The 27,400-nt window shown below is 36.5% G+C and overlaps 1 protein-coding gene across 1 annotated transcript; it reads right to left on the reverse strand.

Annotated features, from left to right (window-relative positions):
• Window positions 1–1,220: 1,220 nt before the first annotated feature.
• On the reverse strand, window positions 1,221–19,359 carry LOC146160409 (uncharacterized). Its single transcript, XM_083384939.1, has 15 exons — window positions 18,058–19,359; window positions 14,163–14,319; window positions 13,568–13,654; window positions 12,505–12,781; window positions 11,990–12,164; window positions 9,306–9,495; window positions 8,546–8,601; window positions 7,953–8,103; window positions 7,622–7,770; window positions 6,786–6,890; window positions 6,468–6,554; window positions 5,969–6,069; window positions 5,438–5,725; window positions 4,832–4,985; window positions 1,221–3,138 (listed from the first exon to the last, which is right to left on the reverse strand). Exons 1-15 carry the CDS (start codon window positions 19,357–19,359, stop codon window positions 1,690–1,692), a joined length of 4,728 nt encoding a protein of 1,575 aa, XP_083241065.1. The 3' UTR covers window positions 1,221–1,689.
• Window positions 19,360–27,400: the final 8,041 nt, after the last annotated feature.

The following is a 27,400-nucleotide window of genomic DNA, read 5'->3' on the forward strand; positions in this document are numbered from 1 at the left end:
GATAGGTGAACTTAAAAATAAATTATTAGTTTAAATTAATCGATCTTCGTGGACGAAGGACGTTTCTAACAACATAGTGATATAACTAAAAACTAGCACTCTTTCTTGTATTAGGCTTGAAGTTCGCTTCCTGTAAATGTTATGAACATTCCTAGTTACTTTATGTAAACATTGCTTAACGTTATTTTGCCTATTGCTTTGTACAGTCGTGTTCGAATAAAGATACCTGACGTAAAACAGAATAATTGCAAGCGAACGTCTATAACCAGTGCTACATGGCTTAATTCTCTTGTCCCTCAAGGGTACGTCTGACCTGCATTTGATTCGGAGACCACGCTGGACCTATATAATTTGACAGTGCGTCAATGAACTATGTAGATTGATATCACTGCAAACATTGTTTAATAATAGCTCACCAAACCCAGTTGCTGAGGCAAGTAAAACTAACGACCAGCCAGATGAATTTTCGCCATGATAGGTAAAATCAATGCCGCTAGCATGTAATTTCGCATTGAACAGTAGTTATTAAATTTCGGTTGCTGTGTTGCTTTCACAATTGGATAATATTTCGTTACTGAATCCAATAATGCTGCGCACATACGAATATTCAATTGAATAAAAACACATGACAATTTAGCGCATTTTGTACAAAAAAATATTTTATACGACGTAACAAGGTATATTAGTGTTTATGGCATTCATCTTGATTTGCAACAGCAGCATAGCATAACTAAAACAAAACTATGATAATATTATCCATGGGCATGACCAGTACCTACATTTTTACGGTGATTTTATAGTCACATTGAAAAAAAAATTAACAACTCCCTTAATTTGGAGTAGCACCGTTAAGTAACAGAATGTTTGTATCACTACAAACGATTATTTTAAGAATTTGAAACAAAACAAATACAATTCCAACTTTTCTACGTGACTATTTGCATTTGACATATTGCTTATTTGAGATTATCTTTATTCGTAACAAATAAAACTTATTTACTTTTCAAATCCAAGCTATATGACGTAAGGACATTTTAAAAGTGAAAAAAAAATATTTTTTTTACTTGTGACCATAGTACTTTAATTTGTTTACCGGAGTTGATTGCGCCCGGGGCGCAAAAATAAAGTTTTTAATCTACTTAGTTTCGGTGGATTGCAAATAGACGCAAAGAGCAGCTAACCAACGAAAGCCTTAGAAATACATCGACTGTAAACTAAATGTAACTGTAAACTCATATTTTCACGCTGCTTGCTATTTGTTTTGGATAAATAAATCTTACACAGTAATGGTTATTATCAAGATGCTAAACTTGTCTTGCCTTGAGATGAAATTAAAACTTATATCGTTGTTAAAGTTTTAAATGCTATGCTATAAATATATATAAAGCTTTTTGAAACGTTTATATGATTTGTAATGGAACAGTAAAAAAGTGAAGAACACAATTGAGATGACAAAAAATTGAAATGTCCACAATAACGTTTAGAAAGAGTCACGAACTAGCAATGAAAAAAATAGATGCTTAAATTTACCGTTGGTAATGTGCATTATTCAAGTTTTTGACTTTTGTACGTTTGAGCACCAATAAAGATCAAAAGATCTTATAGAAATTAAACTGTAATTAACAGCTGATAAAAGCAACACAGTGGGACAAGCTGTTCATATTATTTGCTGTAAATTGCCTGTTATACTCAGACCCATGTTTCTGGTAATTTGCTCTGGTCGCATTTCCACGAAGTTTCACGACTTTTGCTATGGGAAGTAGAATTTGTGCCAAAATTCATCGGACTGTTTTTCGGAAGATAGCCGGACGATGTCCATCGAGAACTGCTACTGCGTATTGCAGCGACAGTGAGGTTCATGTCGTCCTTGCTATATCGCCTCCCATTACGATGATTGTAAGGCATTTTAATCCCATTGCCTGGCGAATTTTGGGCTGTGTCAGTGATGTTGTTTATAGTTTTATCGAATACGTTCGTGTGAGTAGCGCTTTTTAAAGCTTCTGGCAAATCAATGCATTTTAACGAAGGATGTAGATTGTTCCTACTATCATGCAGCGTAACGTTTCCATCTTCTTGTTCTTGCTGTGTTTTAGTTTTTCGGTTAGCATTGTTTTTATCCTGAACCCTGCGAGTAGATCTTGGTAATTCCTTAATTTGCAGTCTGAAACGATGGTCTGAATTTGGGCTGATTTCAAAAGATCCATTAGAAGGGCTAAAATCGGTGTGACCAACTAGAGATAACGAATGTCCAGATTCCTCCGTACGGAAGCTAACGTCTCCATGTTTGTGGTTTGGCTTTGTGTGCAAATAAATTTGGTTTAAATTCTTAAGTTGGTGTTTCGATGACCCCTTTGTGCATTCGTTTAAGTGAGATCCTAGATTGGATTGCGGTTCGATGTTTGTTATAAGAGATGATTCACTTTGGTTCACGGATGGATCACCGTCACATAATTGAACGACTTTGCTCGAAGTGCGAGTGTGAAAATGCTGCAATGTTGCAAGGTGTCTTTTTTCATTTATGCTGCCACTGTTAGTATTGTTGCTATTGTTCGTGTTGCTACTTGGTTCAAATCTTAATTTGGAAACAAAGCGGCGTGGTTTAGGTTTGTGATCATCTGTTATCGAACTAGTCTTACCATAGTCAACTTTGTGCGGACGAAGTTGTGCGCGATTATCATTGTGCGATTGCTCACTTTCCTCACTTGTGATGAATGAGTCAGACGAATTAAAAGTTTCACCACTATTCGATTCTGTTTGTCTGACGCTGAACCCCCCTCGGCGTTTGACAGCGTGTATCGAATCGCTTTCGGTCATTTGCGATGAAAAAGTGAAAGTGTCCATGGAGATTCCAGAGTCAGACAACTGGGCGATGTAAGAATCTTCTGTCATGCCCTCACTTATATTGCCATGTAGTTGGTCCTTAGAATTACTGTCAATAAATGGAGCTGATGAAGTAGGCGTTGCTTCTCGCTGTTTTGGTAGAGTTCGTTCGTACTCGCTTGGTTGTAGAATGTCCTGGAGATCGTCCTCTGTAAACGACATCGACCTATTGTCCATTGCCTGTTTGCTTATTGCAATCGACGAATTTGTCGGAGAAGCACGCTGAGCGTCTCGTAAAGTCTTTATGACTGTTTGAATCTGCAAATATTTGAAAATAAAAATATGCTTTTGTAAAAGGTAAGTACAAACTTATATACGGCATTGTTAAATTGACTAAAAAGCGAAAGCTATTAATAAATGCAATATATGCCCCCCAATTTTTTGTAAAGTGTATGTTTATAAATATTGAGACCGTTTGATGAAAAAAGGTAAAAACAGGTAATATTTGTTAAAATAAACAGAAATAAATATTTCGCGTATAAAAGCATCGTTTTTGTCAGGGTTTAAATCACCGTCCGAAGCGGCAATGTTTTTAATGTAATAGGGTCAATTGTCTTCTAATGCGAAATCAAAATCAAACGCAAAACGCCGTTTTTCGTTTCTTGTTTGGTCGACTTTTGCTGGACGTTAATTGGATATTTCTGATTATTTTTTATTATTAATTGTGACGTCATTACAATCGCTATTTTATGACGTCATATCCGTCAATATTTTATGACGTGATTAACGTCAGATGAAAAAACGGGAAATTCCTTAAGTTAAAAATTCGGTACCTCACTTTTTGGATTTCTGGGTACGTCCCTGATCCTGTTCGAACATATATACTCAATTAAAGGGGATTAACAGCTCGTATTCAGCTGCTGAGACGTTTATATACACCATGCGTATTCTGTGTACAAGCTTTAACTTGATTGTTTTCGCTGTTTAATCAAACGTTTTCCGAGTCACTTGATGAAAGCCAATGACAACAAAAAATACTCGTCTAGGGCAGGTGGATAGTGCGCATCTGGTTCTAACTTTGGTAATCACGAAACCATGATGCATAGATTAACGCCTCAAAAAAACCTTCAGGTAGCGTTTACCAACAAAAATTTTCACATGGTAACTTCGGAATACCTCGAAACCAAGGGGTGTGTTAAGAATAAAGTTCACATTTTTACCAAACCAAACCCCAATTTTTCTAGACGTGGGAATTCCTATCGTGCGACATTAAGCAGTGAACAACGACCGAGCGGCGCTCTTGCGCCACTATGCGGACGAAATCCTGCTGTATTAAATCGTAAATAACCACTAAGACAAATCGCTTTATTAAATCAACACCCGATAAATGAGTAATGCAATTTGTTTTGTGGTTTGTGCACTTTTATATAGTCATTCTGACCATTTCATGTTATATCTTAAGTAACACTTTCATAATTCCAAAACTTTTTTATACACCTCTGTACGTTTTATTTCGCTTGTCGCGAATTTTGATGTGGTTGACGAGCAGTTATCTACCTCTAAGGTCAATTGCTCGTACAATTTAAACGTTTAAATAATCATCCATAAAAGAAATAAATTGTGCAAATTTAACGTTTATTGAATGTAAGTTATGCCAATTTAAACCGAATAAAAGTTCATACGCGCTTGTGTGAGTCATTTGGCGCAATGCCCTTAAATACTTCGCGACTTGATTTCAGTTTCACATTTGTGCACGCGCCACAAGAGGTCTAAAAGGTTGGTTCACGCCATAACGTTATAGCGTATTTTTACATAATCATGTCGTAAAAGGGGAACTTGTATTTGCATTCCTGTAAACGTTGAACATACGGCACCTCTTTTAAATAATAACTTAATCCTAGTGTCTGGCCTTTTGTTTCAACAAACAGATAGAGATTCAGAGGCGTAGAAATACAAATAAAATACCACACATATATTATAGATAAACAATAAGATTAAAATTCGTAGCTACCTTTTTGAGTTCCGCAACCGATGGTTGAGTTTCGACCAATTTCGGTTCTTCTTCTATACTGCTACTGCTGCTATTTCTGCTGTTGTTGTCATTACTGTGCTTCGTCATATCAGAGCGGCTTAAACTAGATGGATTTGATTGCTTGAAGGTGGGTCTGCTTGAAGTAAGTTAGCACAATCGTAAGGTTCAAAGTTTAAAGAAAATAACAGCACAATAAATCGTAGGTTTTAAAGTTTAAAATTTTGTACAAAGCTCGTTGCGTAATCGTTAGATCTGCTTTATGATTAGAAAAGCGTCTGTGTGAATACAATTTATCGTAAAGCTCAGGAGAATTGCGTCATCAACCAAATACATGGCATTTTAATATATGCCTATTATAATATATCATTGACCAAATACGGAATTTTCCTGGTTTACCATCAATTATGATTTATCTCGGTTGGAAAGCGACGCAAAAATGATTTTTTGATAGAAACATAAAAAAATTGAGTCAAGCAACTCGTTGATAAACAACTACGAAAATAAAATTATTGTTTTAAATATTTTGAATATTGTTTATGTTGCGTGGCAGTGGTGATAAATTATTTAAAAGATCTGTAATCTAACCGTTTAAACTTTAGTTTGCCGCTTTTTGCTTGTTGTTCTTTATCAATCAATACAGATACGTGGCCTGTAGCTTGCTGGTAGCTAAGTCGCATCCCGGATTGTGGTTTTGAAGGCAACAATTCTATTTTTTTCTCTTTAACTTCGCTGTTTTGACAGCTGCAGTCGATCGTAACCTCCCGTGGAGCGGCCCCAGGGGAGTCATTTGGGTTGTTGCAGTTGTTATTGTTGTTGGGGTGATTATTGTTCGTCGAAAGGCTGGATTGCATAGTCAGCATTTTGGATTTTTCCCTGAGGTAAAAATAACAACGTCAGGAGTTTCAGTAAAATGAAACAAAAAAATCAGACTGGAAAAACTTAAATGCCTTTTTTGTGTATTTTACATATTAACACACTTTTTTTCTAAAATATAAAAATATTTAGATGGACCACTCGACCTTGTTTAAAATATTTTACCCAACTTTTAAACTGCCATTCTTTACAGAGCTTCTATTTACCATCGGTAAAGATCAAGCGATTTAAAAACGTATTCACCTCATGTAATTCGCCGCCTTTCTTCGCAACAGGAAATCCACTGCTTCGGGGTCATTTTCGTTTAACGTCCGGAGCATTTGGTCGTGATCATATTTGACGATCTGACAACAATAGCCTATATAAAACACTTCCGGGAAAACAATTGCGAAATATTTCTAGGCGCCTAATTAGAGATGTGTGTGTAAGAGGTGGATTCGATCATAATATAAATGCGATCTTGGGCAGTATTGTGTGACTTATAGCGACTTCATAAGATCATTCCTTTTTAAAATGTTGTCACCTATCACGATACGTTACAGCTCTTAACTAAAAATAACGAAAAAGACATGTAATAATGAATAACCAACAATATTATCCAAACGCAACTGTACTATATGATCAATAAAACGTTATGTGAAGTCACTTTACAATTACCAATATGTAATTATAAATCAGGCTCCTATGTGTACACGGAAGTTTGTTCATTATAAATTAGCATTTTCGTATCTAATTGACTTACCTGAAACAGTTGTGTATAGTTTGTGATGATTTCTTCCACAACTGTTATAACGGCGCCACTGTCTTCTGCTTTCTCCATGCTTTGTATCTGATGAAATAACGATGTGCATAAATTAAAGGGTTTTTTATTGTGCGCCGTAATTTGCTAAACGAGCTTCCGATGAAATACAATTGCTAAAATTTGAATGTTTGAGAAACGGTTCTAACAATGCAAAACCGCAAAAAAACATTAGATTTGTTTGCATGATCACTACAATGAATATCTCTTCTACCAACAACGTTATGATAAAAACTTTTTGTAGGATGAATATGTACGAACCTGATATGGATTATCGTTGCTAGTCTGAGTTTTCTTGTAACGATGCAATATGTTGGGGCCGAAAATAGTTGCCAGATTTGAAGCTCCCATCTTATTTCCGGTAACCTGAAAACATTCATGTAAGTAGTTTTTATACACGTTTGTAAAAAAGTGCTCCATATACACAAACAACATTGTTTTAAGAAAATGATGACGCATAGCAATAGTTGACGCAAAAAAATTAAAAACTAAAACTAAAGGTCGAAGGTATTTTGAGTATTGTGAACGAGCCATTTTGAAATACCCCAAGTCCCTGTCACGGCATTTGTAAAATAAAAATCCGAATAAAGTAATTTGCGAAATTGGCAAGTGGAGTCACAGTCAAAGTCATTTTTATTACAAGTCAACCTTGTGCGCTATTTTGATAGCAACCAACAAAAATAACTTAATGCTTTTACTAGAAGAAATTGAAATACAAAAATAACCAAGTTTTATTGTTTATTATTTTAAGACATTCTGTCTGTTAATTGGTTTGCCTAAATCCAAGTAGAGTAATTCTTACAAAAAGAATGTAGTAAAGTCACGTCAGTTTCAAGAGATTTAAAAAGAGTGACTTCAGCACACTTGTTTAGGTAATCAGAATGCTTTGATTTAAATTCAAGTAGGCCAATAATGATAGAGATGTCAGCCATTAAATACCAGGATTGAAATTACTGCTGTAGGAAATCTTCAAATTGCATGCATTCATGTGGTTCATATAGACGTATGTAATTTCATAATACCGTTACTTGTAAATCAAAGTTTAGTCATATGTCATAAACCTTAATATATTTTTTTAATACATTTTTTAATATTACCTTGTTTCTAAAAGTGTCAATACTATCCTCTGAATGAGCGGCAACAACAGAAAGAAAGTTCAGCAAGGTGAATAATGTGTCTCGGTTGGTGAGAGGTAGGAGCCATACAAGACTACGTAACACCTGTAAGCGGTCACCTTTGGCCAGTTCTAAACAAATTATTTAAGAGTTCAGGTTTCGCATACGTATATAGAATATCGTGCCTAGCGCATTTTTACGAATGCTTAGTGCCCCAAAAGTTGGTTTGCTAAATATCTTTTAATTCATAAAGCACAATATTGACGAAAAAGAACAAGGTGCTACTTTGTACAAAAGCCCTTATCTCGCATACTTGCAGTTTGAATGAACGCGTGGTAAAGATCGCGCGTCAGCAGAGCTTCGGGGAGGTCCCGAAAGAATTCTTTCAGCAGCGCGGCCACGTCATGTGGATTGTAATCCTCATCGATTGTAACGTCCACCCCGCGATCGAATTCTTCGCGAAGCTAAGATAAAAGCAAAAATCATATTAATATAATCTACTTCCTATAGTGCTGTGGCGCTGTTGTTTTAGCACCACAATTATATCGGTCGAGTGAGAGCACTTTAAGCAGCACATCGAAGGATGACTAATATTATAGGCGCGGCAAGATTCAATGGTTTGCCAATTCCGCCCGATTGATTCCGAGACTGTGATCAATTGTCCATGCTGTTTTGAGCAACCACAACTTACATGTCACTTTATAAAACACGCTGGTGCTTTCAAATCTCCTGCTATGGCGGCACCGAAGCGGCATAATGACAGTAATCTTGAATTTTAATACCTACATATGTCAACAAAAACCTTTTATCCATAAAATATTGTTGCGTAACCACGCCCAAATCTATGCATCCGCGGTTTTAAAAAAGGTTTCGACTAACACTATGTCTTGAAATACGCTTTCGTACCTGCTTTACTCGTTTCTTCGATCCAGCCACGCGGAATATTCCTGTTGTGTTCAGACCTGAGAAAAAGTAATAGACAAATAGAGTTTTCGAAAAAAAAAATCTAAGTACATTGGTCATTGATTTCCAGCTGGGTGACGAGGCACCCCGTGGTGCCGTTTTAACGCTAAAGGGGCCGTGTTTCGAAGTCTTGTGGGTTCCCATTTTGTTCTATTAATCAGCTTCTTGTTACAATTTTTTGTGTGCGATTGGGGTGCAACAAATCAAGAATGTTTTTCTACCCGTTGTACAGTTAGTGTGTACTGTTCGGTCAGATTATTGTGACATCACAGGTAACCACTACGACTTAAGTCAATATCTTAACTTAAGTGCACTTAAGTCACTGTTTCAAATGACTTGACTTGACTTAAGTCATTTGGGCAAATGACTTATGTTAAAATTAAGCGTTTTCATTAGGATTTGTTTTTTTAAATTGAGCTATTTACTAAAATTTTTGCACATAAACAATTTGCTTGCCTAATGTTGCATTTTGCCTAATTTTTTGTTCAGCCATTGCTCATAATTGTACTAGCTCAAAACATTTTAATAGTTTAACGTTTTATTTTTATGACAAGGACATGACTTGAAATTGATGTGCTCTAATTATGACTTGACTGGGACTTGGACTTAAGTTTTTTTTTAAATGACTTGTTTACAACACTGGGAATCATTGACATAGGGCCATGAATAACAAGGTGGGATCTGTCGATATACAACTTCTTACCGTATTTAGTAATGTGATCGCAGCACTTCTGTACCACATATGGCACCTGCGCCATAGTTGGTGGCAGAAGAGAGCGCTTCTTCTCACTTCGCTGATTATGAGTTTTCCCCGACACCGAAAGTGACAGGGCTTCAAGTAGTTGCGATTGATAGGGATCGATTTCGTTGAGTGAGTCGGCGGCAATGGCACCCTGTAAAACACGTTTGTTTAACCTATTGGTGCAATAATAATAAGGCCGCCTTTCTATGATATTACCCTCAAAATGATTATGTGATGCGTGAAAGATGGCCTCCTTTGATGTAGTGTAACATTTTTCGCACAACCTAAAATGGCAGAACTGGATTTCTAGGCGAATACTGCAATCCACATTTCACATAGTCTAACACCAACTATAAGGTAAATCTGAACCTCTGTTCTAATCCTATGGCATTAGTTTCTATTTCAAAGAAGTGATCTAGTGTTTGCGCGACGTTATTATTTATTTCCGATTTGTTTTTAAATTGTTTTAGGCATAGTTGAAATTTATAATAATTGTTCACGCTTTTTTACTAAGCATCGGTTTTTCATCTGGACTCCATAGTAATTATTCTGTTTTTGTATTTTGTAATGAGAATTTTACGTAAAGCCCTTCTTTTGTTTTTCTTTCGCGCCAATTTTTAAGCAGAACTGGTGACGCCTTTTTGGCGTTAACGCCTTACGAAAAATCTGTTATTGTCACACTTTCTATATTGGAAAGCTGCTTTACTCTTATTACTAGGTAATGTAACAGATAAATACCCTATAGCGTTATCAGTGTGTATAAATCACTAGTGTGTATTGAGGTCGTGTATGTCAGCCTGCCTGCCTGCATTCCTATTGCGAATAGGCCATTTTCCATAATAAAAACAAGTTCTAGGGCACACTTAAGAATCTTTAGAGTCACACAGATTGAGGATCATGTAGTAATAATCATTATGTTTTACATAAGGAACACCAAACTGCGGTTACTGTCATAATACACATAAATTACACTTGAAATGTTGTGATATGCAATTTCTCACTTAATTTCGATGTAGTTTTAAAGTTTGTGTTAAATATTTAATTATATTTTTCCTTCAAATGATAACAAGTTAGATTTTTACGTACGGTTATCCGCCCCGAAATGGAAAAAGTTTGGCGATTTCTGTTTTATACAAATACACATGAGATAACTTTAGACGAAATACCAAAATAAGGCTAAGTCAATGCATTACACAATCATTTTTACACTTTGCTGACAGAATCAGTTTAAAATCGAAAGATATTTAAAAAAAACAAACAATGTTGAATGCCGGATTCATGGTATTGAAAATTAAAAGAAACAGCATACGAGGGTTGAACAACAAACTGGTCGATGGCATGAGGAAACCTCAGCACACAACTGGACAACGAATATTAATCGTGTGGCAAAATTCTAACGTTGTAGCTCTGGTGACATTTCGAATTATCGAGTCAAACGAAAGATTGTGTGGTTTTCGCGGTCGTTCTATCCTGAGCAGAGCAACATAGCCTAATGGCAACCAGTTATGCAGTAGTTTTACATTACGATAACATGGTGTCGAATTGTTTTCTAAACTTTCTGTTGTTTAAATTATCGAACATAAAATAATGCCTTTATGTTTTGGCAAACGACATGTGTAAGAAAATAATTGTGTGAAATAACTCGGCTAACTGTATACCAACATATAACGAAAAAAAATATCAAATAAGATTCGATTCAAAAGCAACAAGATTTAAAAAAAACTGTCGTATGTGTGAAAAAACAACGATTAATACTTTATGTTATTTCAAACTATAAAATTTAAGTAATACAAATATGTTAAGGTGAAGTTTATAATAGTTTGTTTCAAATTTCGCAAAACGCTTTTCTGGAAAGTGCAAAAAAAACACCGTTTCTGAGTGTGTGGTTATTGCCAAGAACCCTATTCGTGGTATGGGGTTAAATCAATAATGAAAGTTAGAAGGAACGGTATTCCGGTAAAATCACAACTGAAACATTAAACGGTAAAAATATATTATATTTTCATAAAAACATGTCCCATAATTATATTTGATGCCTATCTTAATCATCTAACTTTGTATCGTAGGTACGTTAAACGTTTCGTTGTGGCTTTTTATTATGTTTTGCTCTTTGTAAAAATAGTGCGAATGACAACATGTCTGGAAAGCACAGGACGATTAATTGTTCTTATATGGCTATAGTCAGCTCGTTGCGGAACCTGTCTTTAAGTTCCTCGAAACTTATCTCTAATCGCACCGTAAAGCAGATCATTTTTTCAGTAAGCAAAGACATTTTTGAGGCCCATACACTTTAAAGGTCTGTATACGGACCGCGTGCCGCGAGTTGAGTAGACCTGCAAATACCATTGTTCGCTTCGCGCAAATGCTTTGACGCCATCTCTTTGAGTAAGCTGAAAACAGTAGGTGTCCTAATCTACTTGCTTTATGACGAAATGCTTTATGACGAAAGACTTTATACCGGAAAAAATTAATGTCGACCCCTTTTCATGCGAACCATTTTGTAAGGGTCGTTATATATAACATATATGTTTTATATTCGACATTTAACGGACGTAGCTTAATTGCCACTGCCATATACCACAAAAAGAATCATGAATACATCATACTTCCTTTTTTGTTATCATAAGATTATTTTTTAAGCTTACCCGTCGTTTAAGAGGTCTTGCAGCTATCGAAGTAGTGTTTTGGCTCATGTTGTTTGAAATGCTGTTTAGAGTTGCTTTGGTGTCAGATATAGTCTCGTAATTTGGGCTTCGAAAAACGTTATCTGGATCGGTAGGAGAGTACTCTTGCAGATTTAAACTTTCGCATGACGATGCCCTTAGCAAAACACAAACGAGCAATGAAAATAATGACACGCGTATATAAATATCTGGATAAACAATCACCCCTGTTTCAATTTTGTAGTGCTATTGATATTTTAATTTTTGACATTAAACAAATAAGGCTTTACCTTGCGAAACACAAAATGTTTTGTTATTCGTGACTGCCGAAAAATCATTTGAATAAAAGCGTAAAACGTGACAAATTACTATCTGAGCACAAAAACGATTTACAAATTAAGTTTCTTGCTCGGCGATTAGTCGTGCGAGTTTGTTAGCAAATGCTTATTTTCTCGTCACGCGAAGTTACATAAATGTAATTCAAACATTCCATTTACTTTTTGAGGCATCTCTGAACGGAAATATTAACGTTTTTCGTTTCGGGTTGCAAGGGAATGCTTGTCGCGCTCCCAGAACAACTGCTACTGCTGTAATTTCCGTCTTGCTGCTGGTTTGATGGTGCGACAGGAGGATTGTCATTAAGGGCATCCCTATCGGCGGCACCCGGCAATGAAAAATCAAGTGTAGCGGCAAAGGTGGCCGACTTTTGAAGTCGAAGCAACTGGTCGTTCTCGACTACTTCAACCAGGGGAATGCCGAACACATGATCGATGCCTGTTTAGCATTCAACAAAAAAACAAATTATTGTCGGGGTCACAAAACTTTAGGAATATTGTGCATAATGCTGATACGTATTTTGGCCTCCTAACATATGAGTTTTTAGATTGAACCCCGAAACATCCAATGTTAGGCATACCATATTTTTGTAACTTTAACAAACCAGGACGGTTTCATACAATCAGCTGATCTAGTATGTTTTGGGTGGGCATTTAGACATCTCAAAAATCGTCAGGACGTTTAACTGAAATAAGCCTGTTGTTGCCAGTTAAAGCTACGCTTGAATGTGCGATGAAATTCATGAATAAACACATTCAGGTTTTTGTACAGAATAAAGATGTTAACTGTCTCAACAAGAAATTTCTTTTTCATATCAAAAGAACAAGATCCCGTTACAGAGACATAATAAATACTTACACGTTTAATATAAAACAATGAAACAAAACTGCACATCAGACCTTTCTCTATATAAACAACGGCATGTTAATATACGTGGAGTGAAGGACAGTTTTGGTTAACTGAATGCCAGCGGGATATTTTTGTTGATTGACAATGACGTTAAAAAACGACACTATCCAGGTTAAAACAAAATTTATAATAAGCGTAACTCATATGCACCAACATACCGTAAACACGTTACATAAGAACTCGAGGTAAGAACATGTGCTCGTGGGGGGATTTACCATTAGTTACAAAATTTTAATCTTGAGTTTTGGTCACGCGTAGTTGCAGATAATGTGTGGGCGTTTGTCATTAAATAAGCACAAATTTATGAACCGGTACCTTTGTCTTTGGTCTTATCTCTCACGGAAAGGTGAACGCCGTACTTTTTCCTCATCGAAATTTTTCGATTAAGAATCTTGGATTCGTCTTAATATACATGGTAAAACGACAGGTGCGTTAGGTTCAACAATAAAGGCTATTTTTTCATAATCAGAGGTGCGGAGTCGAAGTTGAACTCAGGACTCGATCGAGTTGGTTTGTTTGGCTGGAGTCGAAATGAGAACTCGAATAATACTATGTAAACTATAGTTTGTATATACTAGTCCCGAGTCGTGTGCGCAGTAACTAATTCGAAACCGCAAACTGTAAATCGTAAGGGTGGAATATTTCCCATCACCGTTTCGGAGTGGGTGAGTTATAAGACACCCATATGAGTGGATTACTGGATATCAACCTTATTTAGTTGGGCGAATAGGACTCGATAAATTATTTTCTCAACCGAGTCTGACTTGAGTTGTTTTAAATCGACTCCGCAACCCACGTTACAATAACGATTTATTCGACATCAAGTAACGGCTAACCGTGTATAGTTTATTTGTTTTTACTCAGCTATTTCACTATGCAATCTGTAATCAGTATTTAAAACCCCACTCACCTTTGGGAATAGATACAGTAATGCCCAAGTCGCTTTCCGCAAGTCGATGGACGGCCACTTTTTGTAAGGCATCGCACTCCAACTCCGATAAACTTTGTAGCCTGGTGCTGCCCAGCTGCATTTTCCTGCCACTCATATTACTCCAAGTGCAGTTGCCCTGGAAGACGAAAGTGTACAAACATTGCTGAACAAAACAAAAATCGATAAAATAATCGATCACAAAATGCGCAACTTAATTCGCACAGTTGACAGAAGAATAAAGGGCCCTAAAATGTTGTTCAAGTATTTGCCATCTACCAAACTGTGCATTCATATATGAGCTACATTTCAACTAAATATAAGTTTTAATACTTTGTAAACAGCCATAGAGTATGCTTGGCACAACGCAAACTAATGTGACAAACCAATGATCGCTTTGTATTGTTCTCACCGATATTGTTCCATCAACCCCAAATGCCGCTGGTGAGTTAAATAACACATCTAAGCCAAACAGCAACTGTGACTTAATCATTCTCAAATGCTTTCTAAGGCAAACAACTTTCACCCCAGAAAATACTGTGTGCTGCCTCCCTCGCTGTTTCCTGTTTACGTTGCTTGAGACGAGTTGCATTAAGAGGGACACGACAACGTTATACGCAGGGCGCAGGCTTGTATGTCTGGTCACAATCACATGTGCAGTAAACGTGACGCAAACAGCACAACTACTTTTATAGTTCTACGATACTGAGCTTAACGAAGGAAACTAGAACAGTTTTTGACTACAGGATAAAAATGCCGGTAATGACTAAAAAGGACGTGCGGTCGAATACTAAGGTAAACGCCAGACAATCAAGCGAAAGCAATAAAAAAAATCGTAGCTAGTCAGCAGAAAAACGCAATTTCCTGATCGCAGATGTTATTTTAAACCAGCAAGATCAGCGGTTCTACAGTTGTAAAACAAATCATTACTAATAGTTCAAAAATAACGTTTAAGCCTATTTAAGGAAAATATCTTAAAAAACATCCAATTTTAGGCATATCAGTTATTTTTATAGGGCAGTGTCACGCACCTTTTAACCACAACTTAGAAATACCGTTTAAATATCCGTAAAAGCTCACTTTAAGCAAAGCTTCAACAAAACATTTTCGCCTAATCCTTTTTGCAAAGCGCCTTCTTTGGTTACTTTTGGATTTCAATACCGTTACCTTCAAATGTATGTTTCAATGCTTTCAAGTTTACTACACCGTTGCTACCAAAGCGACTAGCCGACTATAAGAGTAAATATAATTGTGATTCCGGTGAACAAGTGAATTTCAGTTGTCTAAATGCGTGAAAAGTGAACTTCATTTGTTTCGTTGGAGGTCTCTTTTAGTTTCTAAATTTGCTATTTTTAACAACTCTCTTATAAACTGCTACAATTTGTCACTGCAGTGATATCTAAGGTTGCACTAATATGAAATCTGGTCGTGTAAAATCTAAACATGTGCCAAAAACTTAGGTTTGTTGGTTTTAGGCCTATCCTGAATTATCTTCGTTTGCAAATGATTGCTGAACCTAATTTAATTTACCTAACAGCTAGTGATTTGAATGTCTTTGAAGTTTCATCATGTATTACTTACGAAAAACTATTTGATTTGATATACAGTGAGAGCAGGTTTGATCTCAGTTTTGTAAAAAAAAAATATCTGTGTTAGTTGTGACATCTATACCAGTCTTGTAACAACACTTTTTTACTGCAGTAGTGGAAATCGATGTAGTACAACACGCACACTATCAAAACTTCAGTCTATCGCGTTTGTTAGTGCAGAGTCCTTCATGTTAAATAAAGAAATAGTGAACACTCCTTATTACCTCAAATAAACTCTCCTCGAAACGTAAGTGTTTAGCAGTCCGTCAATACACTATAAATTTAAAGCCAAAATCCTAATTTAAGCAGTCTGTCCATAACAAAATTTGTCAAAAAAAGTATTCCGCCTTTTGGTCAGCTTACGAATTACGAAACTTAACTCGGAATTAGCCTTTGCCAAATAATACGTTTATCCTATTCTTTCGTAAAAAACGTCCACTAAAACATGTCTACATGTTCTTAACAAAAAAACTGCTTGACGTAAAGCACAATTGATTAAAAAATATTTGATCTTTTGACGTCGTGCTCAGGAGTTTGTTTAGTACGAGAGTAACGTCTTCAAACAGAGCACGCATAGAAAGACGCCTTTTCAAGCGGTGGTTGAAAAAAGTAATAGGTCCTGATGTTTGTTAATCGAGATCACGAACAAATCGAAAAATTAAACAATAACTCTCTGCCAATGGTTTCCAACCCGTTTTGTTTAGAGCAATTCGAAGACAAATATATTGGGACACCAATACAATCATTTCGCTTAAGGGATTAAAATTTTTTTTGTGTGTATTACTAAAATCACCAAACAATGGCATGTACTTTCCAAGAAAAATCTATAATTTTGAAATATTGAGGTTTGACTAGCTATTACTAGATTGTTAAATATAACGGATAAATAAATCGATTGAATAGGCAAGTGAATTGCACAAAAGGATAGCAACATATTTGTCTAAAATCCATTTGGCGAGATTAGTCGGCCAGTCGATATGATCGTGCGTTGCAAGCGAACAACTGGAGCAGGGTACATTGAGCCTTGTAGAGAAGCTTCGCTTGCTCCCAAAATATAGTAAAAAGAAAGGTTTTTAATCCCAGGCAAATAGTGGAAGGCAATTTCGCGGTGAATCCCCATTGTAGTGTTTACGACGTGCTTAGCCAAGTGTAGCGGCGTTACAGCCTGGTAACTCGATCCATTTCAAACAAATTACACATAATTGCTTTTTTTAAACGATAATTTTGAAGTGAACCCAGTTTTAACAAAACGGTAGGCTTAAAGCTTGTAACTGCACAAAGTCTAAGCGTTTTAAATATAGCACTTCAACGAATATGTTACGCTAATCGTATAATTACTTTTTCATTACATGTTAAGTTGTCACATTTATTTTTAAATCATCGGCTAAAAAAACGCGACTTGAACAAACTTACGAGAACATGGGAAAACATAAGGTTACGGACATAGTTATTACTTTATATTACTTAACATAGCCGGAACAACGACAGTAACACTTAAGCATTTTTGTTTTTCCAAGTTTAAGGCACCAAAGTAAACTGGTAAATACCCTACACTTCTACAGTATTAAACCTGGACAGGAGTATAACGTTACTATAAAATTCCACAAATCATTTTAATGAAATTCTACAATCATTGGTATTAACACGAGGTTTCTGTAAACTTGAATACACGTGAATGGCATCACGTTACATGTAGCCTAATACGGTTCCAAAAAATAGGGTTTAGTCCAAGCATTTATTATCATTTTAGAGCAACATAGTATTAGACTGGTAAAAGCCCTATTACACATAGGCATAGTAATCAACTAAAATCAAGACACGATGACCAAATGCAAAGAGCTTATCAACTTTTTACACGGGGAGATTTTACAAAATCTCACCTCTTATCTAAAATAGTAAAACATAAAAATACTGTATAATATATACAACTTCTTCCAACAACAAAAAGACAGCACCATACATCTCCTTAAAGGCTGTTCCATCACCAAACAAATATTAAGACAAAGAAGTCAAATTAAATTCCAAATTCGCAACACACGTTTCTATCCAATTATTGCGTATTACTTTGCAGTCGAAACTCGGCACATTTCGAAAAAAAGGACTGATTACATTTGCAGTGTAATGTCTCTGACCCTGCTTCAACCTTTTACCTTTTTTGTTCTTACGTTTATTCCTTTATAAAAAAAATAATTTTCTAATCAAACTGAAAAACATTAAATGCTCGCTTTAAATAAAAACAAGCTTTTTCGCTTGGATGCCCCTTACTATAAGAGCATAGTCAAACTTACCACAAAACCACATTGCCTCTTTTTCCCGGCAGCGCCGTTGACTTCCCTGTGACAGATTTTACGACTTTCAAACTTTGACCGCACTGCCTTAATCCAAGGGCTGGGGCTGCGCAGTGTTTTGTTGTTGCGCTTCTGTTCACTTCCTGATTGAACCTTTCGAGCGTGGGTCGGAGACCTGAAAGCGCATTCCTTTTTCGGCAGGGAACGCATTGCTCGTACTCTGTGTCTTCTGATGCTCGATTGGCGAGGACCATTAAAGCGCAAAGCTGGGTGCTTTTCATTAACGTTCAGTGATTTTTGTTCAACACTCGACTGGTTCCCAAAACCAATCGTCGTAGACAAGATATCTCTAGCCGTTTTTCTTTCTGCACCATTCAAATAATTTTTCTTTATGTGTCTCTCTTTGGAGAGTTCGACTACATCAATGCAGTTTGGAAAACCGTAGGTGTCTGCACAATTACGAGCACTGTCTTTACTCCTACGCCTCGAAAATCGAGCAGAAGCGTTCGCTGTTTTATCGTTAACAGCGGTAGTAAATTGTTGAGGGCCCGTAGAACGACCTCTTCTTCTTTGACTATTATAGAAAGAAGTGGAGCTACCTGTACGTTGCCGCACTGAACGCCCTCTCGATCTTCTACGAATGCTGTTAGATGGATATCTTACCTGAAAGTTGTTACTGGAAGTTCGACTTCTAAACGATCTTTGATCAACATCACAAAAATCCTCAATTTTACCAGTACTTTTTGTAGTTTGGTCCGAGCTCAAGAATTCTTTTTCAGGTTTTTGAATTAGGTCACCCAGTTCTGTATTGCAATATGAGTTGTCTTGGAATTCTGGTGGAGGCTCCAAGGTACAGTCGATCAGGTCGCTAGGAAGTTTAGAGATCGCCGATATTGGGGCAGGAAGAGATTTGCTGTAGCTGCTCGTACAGTTTTTTATTGATACACCTGGCCTGGACACATCATTGATGTTGGGATGGCATTGGTCGCTTGGCTTTTTTAAAGTTTTTGCCCCAAATACAGATAACATTCGCTTGAACGGGGACCGCAGCTTTTTTGCGACGCTTGTATCTTGCATCACTGTGTTGCTAAAGTTGCGCGGCAAGGATAGTGTAGTAGACGTCCTGCATGGGTCCGTTAAATCAGAGTAAGGGTTTCCCGAACAAAAAGATTCACTGCGACCTGCGCTAGCTCTGTCAGCGGCAAACACACGACCGGCTTCGATCAAATGTGTGTTGTTGCGAAACCAGAAACGTACGCTTCTCCTTTTAGGTTGATCTTTCTGTGACTTTTTTTCTGCCATTGGTCATCCAAAATTTAAATCTAATCAAAAAGATCGCAAATAACAAAAACAAAAAGCAGCCATCGCTGAACGGCAACGTAGTCAGTTAAGTTTGTATTTGGCCATCGTGTAAAAACCACGCAAGTAATTAGTGCACAGTCCCTGTTACAACATAATGTATGGGCCGTAAACTTTTTAACGCCTGAAGCGTCTTTACATTAAAGTACCAGTTATTGCTGGTGTATTTGTCAACATAAATCAGTTCAAAGCAAAAACAGCTGCAAAATATAATTCGCCCAAAGAATGTCAATTGATTCACAAGAAACCACTGCAAGCCCAACGATAGGAATGCACACTGGACCTGCCGATCGCACGAACAGCGAGTATTCTAAAACGGAAGCAATTGTTGCGCATTCTCCTTGCAGTACCGCAAATTACTTATCCCTTCCTACAGTAAAGTTCAGGTCGCACGTTTGACGGAGTCCGTCACTTAACATAGCAATTGCAACGAAGACAGTTGCAAGGGGACCTAAAATCGACTAAATAGTAAAACCTGCTTGATCATTTTGTGTTGATACCTATTTAGCTCTAACGTGTCGCACTCAACAATCAAAACTGTTTTATGAATACATATTAATATAAAACTAAATCTTCTTGCAAAACTGTCCATGCCGGCAATACTTACAAAATAATACAAAACAACATAAAAACATGAAAATACAAGTCATGTTATCAGTAAAACTTCGCTGCACAAATAACAATCGCGTCTTTATTACAGTAGGAAGCAACAACGTTAATAATAACGAGCCCTTTGTTTGTACAGAGAAGTTTCTAAACCCCTTTAAAAGTATTAAACTTTAAACTTACTTCTGGTCCCCATATTCGGTCGGCCATATCTTCAGTGTCAGTGATTGGAGACGTAGCCGCTTTACCAACTTGCTTGAGAGACCGACGAATTCTACAGTTTAATTGCATTTTGGTTAATAGGCTATATGATAGGTCTAAAGCAAATTTACCATATAAACACGGGCCTATCCTCTTTCTTATTTTAAATGAAATGATTTATATTTTTATGTTTGTAATATCTACAATGCATATTAAACATCGGTCTACTGTCTAAAACTGTAACTGGACTCCTCACATTTAACAAAAGATCATTTAAGGTTGGTTTAATTCATTTACATTCTACAAAGAAAATATTCTTAAATGGCAGATGTTTTGGACGAGTTATCAAATAGCGATGCAAACCTAATAAGAAAACACTGCACACAAACTTTGTTATATTAGTACGGCTCCATGGAAAGTACAACACTTGCTTGCTGGGAATGAGTACTACAGAGTTTTCAGTAAACTTAGCTAAATCATTACACAAGAAACGTCTGTTAATCTTTACCTTTTTCTGCATCTTTGTTGCTGTTTTACATTCAAGTCATGACTAGTATATGCAACGCAAAGTAAAGCATTCGCATAGCTGCAAAGTAAAGCATTCGCATAGCTTATATGCGTTAGAACGGCCGGACGATACAACTGACAATTATGAAGGAGTCACAAACTGTACGGCTTTAGGTGGTTTACAACATTTCGGTGCTATATTTGGCTGACGTATTAGGTGTTTGTTTAGAGTAAAATCACAATTTACCGATGGACTCCGGGCACGTTGTTTAAAAACACCTCCCGTCGTGCGCCAAACTCAGGTATTTTGGTAGTTTTGTACATACTACCTATATGCGAATTGGATGGCGATTATTGCACGTGTATGTAAGTTGTTAACCTTTCACCAAATAATTCAAAACTTGGGTTAGGGTTAGACGAAGTGTTTTTAACCAATGTTTGCAAAAAACTATTTTCTCCAGAGGGTTAAGGGTAACTGTTCGCTAAATCCTTTATATTTGAATATACCTGAGACTAAGCTATTAATTAATTGTCGCTTTGATGGTTTCGCACTAAACAAAGATAACTATATGGACACTGGAATTTTAGCACAGTAAAGTTACACCCGGAAAGACAAACACTTAAAAAGATAAGGCACTGGCCTAGGCTAACCCACATAAATCTTTATACAGCACATTGCGACTGAGTGGAAAAAGCACGCTTATCGCTTTTAAACTGACATCCCTAAGTAATGACCTCAATTGCTTGGTACCGCATCTTGTTTTCAAGAAATGTTTTTGGGATGACAATGTTTGTGTATCGCCGAACAGAAATAGATTCTATATGACGAATGGAAAGAGGTAATTTGACCAAAGCCGCCTTTTCACCTTTTACGACTGTTTTATTTTCTGCAATAACCATAGAGCAGATTCGGGGCGTGGCATAGCGCACAGGGTATTAGTCCTTCAAAAATATCTATTAATGCTGACTAAAATAGAACACGTGATGCGCAAAATCGTTTTTCAAAAGGAAAACAAAATGGTTTAACAGCAATAACCCAGTCGTTGTGACGTAACAAGGAATAGCATTTGCACTCACGAGTTACTCCCTGTTAGTACAAAGCTATTTACTAAACAGTACAATATTTTGAAAAAAAAGTTACAAATATCGTTTTCGATATTGTGAATGTTATGACGATATATTTCATACAGTATAGTCAAATCCCGGACATATAAGCAGATTTTGCCATTTCTTCCCGACGCAGATTTCAACACTAAATTCCCTGACATGTCAAAGAAAACCCTGACGTATGGCAACCCTAATAGAAGTACAACTGACTATATTTTGAGTTAGATAACTTAAATGTCATAACCTCATCATAGACCATTTCTTCAAAGCGAAAATAATTGAAACTTGGTTGCAAAAGTGTGCAATTCCCAATCATTTGTCATTCTCAAAACAGTAAAGCATATTCAAAGCTTCCTAAATTGAGGTTCGCAAGTAAACCTACGCCAAGCGTTAAAAGCAGGCTGGCAAAATCTTGCCTGCCTTCTGGTGACAAGCATTTTCGGCGGAAATTCTTCGGTTTATTGGTCGAGCCGAAAAATTTAAATGATGTGTTGGTCAAAGGAATGTATCAACCTTGCCACGTTTCAAGATTATTAAGAAGTAAATGAATCAGCAAAAAGTTGCGCAGAAGGCGCAAAATTTTTTGTGACATAAAGAAATACAAATGGGGTATGCTGAAGTACAGCCTGGGGGACTGGGGGTGCACGTCTGCTTTTCTTACTCTAACAGTGTTACATAGATAAGCTGTTGGGGCGAACGTATGTGCACACATGCAACTTGAAATCAGATTAAATAGCGAGAAAAAATTCTTAAAATTGGGGGAACATTTTTTTTTAATTGGGAGAAATTTTTAATAAAAAAATAACGGTGTGTTATAATCCAAGTTAATAGAAACTGTTTGCCAAATGTAGAGTCACACAGTGAAGTGCAACATGCCATAGTATGCATAATACCTCTTGCCTCAATAGATATGGTTCAGAGACACAACCACAGCTAAACGAGACCAAAGTTTACGCGAAGCGCGAAAATTTTTTGCGTTTACGTAATTAAAACAGCCAAAAATATACTTTAAGCCTTAGATGGAACAGCTTGGCCTAGCACATCCCCGTTATGCCCATGCGAATGTCATATCTGTCTATTTAACAGAAATGGCGACTATCATAAATGCTTTTTTAACTCAATAAAGAAGTATTTGCCAAATCACGTAAAACTGCAAATACACCACAGTTTTATCGAAATTTAGTACTTTTTAAACTAATAAACAATCTATATGCCAAACTTTTTCAGAATGGCACAACAAATTATTTCCTGCCAATTTTAGTGCATAATGCTCCTACATATTCAGCATTTAAAAAAAAATTGGATTGAATATTTGTAGAACAAGCACACGTTTGTTTGGAAAATCGATCTATCAAAAAAAAAATTAAAAAATATTTTTATTTTTTTATTTTTTATTTTTTTGAAGCAATTTCTTCGGTTTTCTGTCTGATTCTTCGGCCGACATAGTCGCCAAGTCGCCAGCTTTCTGCCATACTGGGTAAAAGTATAAATAAAATCTAAAAAAAATTTAGTGACTTTAAAAATGCAAAAAACAATGCAGAAACATTATTTCTAAATTCTAACTGATTTGTTCTAACAAATAGCCTACTTTTAATGCAGACAATAAAATAATTTTATGTTTAATGCGGTAAAAAGATAGTGATAATGTTTAGTATGTTTAATAGAGGTCACCAATTAAACGTTCGGGAAGCCATGTTATAATTTAATGACTTACTTGTTAATCTTTCCTTTCTTTGTTGTGCCAGTGCGAGATAGTTCTATGTTAAGGTCGGGGGCATCTGTCGGGTCAACTCGAGATTGCTTCTTAAGGTATTTGTCGCTGGAATGTCTCTGTACTTTGTGCAATCCGCTCCATTCGTTTAGGCTATCTTCAGAGCTGTCCTCTGAACCGCAGGACATGTTAGCTCCAGTTAAAACCATAGCATTCGGATTATTAAGAGTCTTGTAGTGACCTAATGGTAATCCATTATCTTTTTCTCGAGTTAGGGATGCGTGATATGTTCTACGTTCTACGGATAGAAATGGACGTGGTTTATCGCATTCCTGGGAAGAGAAACTGCTATGACCACGAAGTTCGACCTGCTTTGGAAGACGCTGAGCACAATCCATGGTCGCTCTTCGGGTCGGTATTTGAGTGTTGCCCTCAAATAAGAAAAACTCGGGTTGACCTTCTTCACTTTCTGTAACATAATAATATCATTGCTCAAAAAAGTTCAGTATTGTGCTCATAACACTGGTATAATAGATACACTCATCTATATCTACCAATGGATGTTTAAAACGCAGAAAACTTACATAACACGTTAAGCAGTAAATTTTAATATTATTACAATGAATTATGATGTTTTATTTTCTTATCACATAACCAATTTTCTTACCTATGTTTTTAACAGATAATTTGTGAAAAGGTTGACTTCTAAGACTAGTTGAAGTTTTAATAGCTTCTGTTTGATTTTCACAAGTGCTTCTGTTAGGTGTAACGGGGCTAATTCGTGAGGTTTTTGCGTTACTAGACTCACAGAAGTTTTCCGATCCGAGTAACTTTACACCAGTTTTTTTTTTTCTGTGGTTATTTGAATAGTTTAACTGGCTGGCGGTAGAATTGCGCAGTAATGACTTTGATTTTTGCGTTTCTTCCAAACTCACGCTGCGTCGAAAATTAAAAAACAATGATTTTGTAATGGGAAATTTCTTTTTCACTTGGTTTACATTGGGTTCGGTCGAACGACTTGATATTTGTGGTGTCTTGTCACCATTCCAGCGTTTTTCCTTAGTAGTATGGCAAGGACCGTCGCGTGAACTGGTAACGGCAGTATAGTCGTCTTGACAAGTCTTGCCTTTTATATCTGCTTCTTGTAAATGGCTTGGTAAACTCTTAGCGGAAGAAATCTTTCGTTTGGTTCCTGGGATAAACAGTTGAGCAAACTTGAAGGGACTGGATTGTGTCAAACTTGAAAAACGCTTGTGTCGGCGAACGGAAGTAGAACTTTCTTCGTAGTCTTGAATTTGCTGATCGCTAAGCCAAGTGTTAATTCGCTCTGTTTCGTCCTGTTGTCCCTGCGTATTAACAGGACGACTTATATCAAGATTTCCGTATAATTGAGTGCTACTGACCTGATTAAATTTTAAAGCACAGTTTTCAGATTTTACGCTGTCTTCTTGCAAAGACCGATGTCGTGATATTACTGGACTACCTCGTTTTACTATTACTGGGTTGTTTAGTACATCTTCCAGTTCAGTCGACTCAGAAATAGAGAAATGACCGTGATAGATCTCGCCGTAACTTCTAGACTTGAGCAGCGGTTTGATATGTTCATCTTTAAGTACGACGCGTGCTTTTTGTTTCCCTGCTGTGTTTGCGTTTTTCGTGAGTTGATTGTTGTGATTTCTTTCCAGCAATGAGCCACGTTGAGTAGAAGGTGCGATTAGCGTCGATCTGCTTTCCCTGGAAATGTCTTTGAGGCACTCTTGCGTTCGTGACTCACGAAGAAATTGAGGTGATATCGGTTGATCGTTTCGCCGTTGCTTCCAACTACCAGATAACCCGTGTTTGTCTGCACCTGGCAAGCACTTCACGTCGTTCCATTCTCTATATTTTACTGTTGACTTTTCTCGGAAATCGTTGATATGACTGCAATGACTTCCTGGTCTTACGTCATGGTCGGAATAATGCTGTGCAACCTCGCAGACGCCTGTTACATCATCTTTATTGGATTTTATTTCGTAGTTTCTATTGTTGTCGCAAACGTTGCTATCAAAATCCGATCCTAGGCTTTCCAGTAAACGGTTTACGTTTGCCAGCACTGCGTCTAACTCTGCTGATTCGTCGTGTGTCTTCTGCATTGTTTCTGTATCGTCCAACTTCTTTAGGTTGTCGAGCGAAAAGTAGTCACCGGATACCTCTCGTGCTAAATATAAATCCCGGTTTGGCTGTCGCTGTTGGTGATTTGACGTAGAGCTTTCGCACATGTTTGCTCTATTTATTTTTCTATTTTTTTTATTCCTAACTAAAAAAATAGTATAATAGTTTTACCTCTACCAATGTGAGGAAAATTGCACGAGTTTTCAAGTTTTACCATAAATGCTTACCTCTTCTTTTATATCGTTGCTTTTCCACAAATACTCTTTAAATATTTAAGGTATCTGACAAAAAATACTGATGGCAACAACTATCTTGCCAATAATGGCGGCAAAACTGTGCCTAATCCTTAAACCTAAAGCACAGACCATTTTTAATGTAAGATCGAAAAATCTGTTGAAGAAAACAGGGCAACAATCGATTGATAAAGCATTATTTTTTAACACTGTAAATATCACTAAATTTAACATTGTAAAATACTAAAATTCACTAAATGAATTCCAATACTCTGCGAAGTCTAAGTTAGGTGATTTGCTGTTCTGGGAGTCATGCAATTTCCGTCCCTTATTAGTGACAGAGAGAAGAAAAAGCCAAAAAATAAAATAAATATAAATACTTACTATGAAATAGTGAATTAATAGCTGAACGTTAAGTAGTTCATTTACAGGTGCCTCAAGAGAGATTCTTAGGTGTGGCGCAGAACTAACCTTTGGAAAATACTCTATTCGTCTTATAAAAAGGCAAGCAGGCAAGCGTGCAAGACATGATGTAGCCTACACTACATCTATTATAAAACTAATCATATTATGGTATTTACCGACTGATTTTCCTTGTAATAAGGGCATCTGTTGTTCTATAGTGCGCCGCAATTAGAAAACATTTGAGAACCAATGTATACGATTGTAACTTAACGAACGGGCAATTTAACTGTATAGCACTTAAAAATGCTCTCTTTCAAACCACCCCAATCATGTTGCACGTTAAGATAAAAAAAAAAAAAAAACTTTTACAACTAAGTAGAGAGATCTATAACTGAAAGTTTAAAACTGTTATGGAGAACCGTCTGTTTTGCTAATCGCAACGAAAACTTTTACATGAATACTACCTAAACACTTTCTAACATGTATAACACGCTTGCTTTTAAAGTACTGCTTTAAGTTTAATTGGTTTGACATTAAAATATATTTCCATCGAAAGGGCAACCCATAAAACTATACGTCGAGAATAACAAAGGTCAGTTATTTTCCAACCGATGGTTCGGCAAACATATCTACAAAAGCGGACAAATACGTTCTTCTGTTGGATCGTGACATTCCTATTCTAAATTTTTGTCCGAGATCAAGAAAGTTTTGACTCTCAAGCTTCTGGCCGTATTCATAAAAGCATTTTTTTATTTTTATATTCTAGTGTTAGTTTTTCATATATCCGGCACACTACTTGGCTAAGACAAATTTAGGATAAAAAGCTTTTCTGATAAATTTTACCATACTGTTTCACTTGCTTAAGATTCAGAACAGTATTCACAATAACAAGGTTTTCAAACCATCAGTAGTAGCAACAAAACGGCTATTTAATACAATTTTACTTAATCGACAAGGCAAATATGTTAATGTTGTACATGAATAGCTTAAACAAATTAAGACTAAAAGATTAAGGCAACAAATAATTTCATACAAAATCACTATTGTGAATGACCAAAAAAGC

The sequence above is a fragment of the Ascidiella aspersa genome, chromosome 3 (genome assembly GCF_963924565.1).
Source record: "Ascidiella aspersa chromosome 3, kaAscAspe10.2, whole genome shotgun sequence".
NCBI lineage: Eukaryota > Metazoa > Chordata > Ascidiacea > Phlebobranchia > Ascidiidae > Ascidiella > Ascidiella aspersa.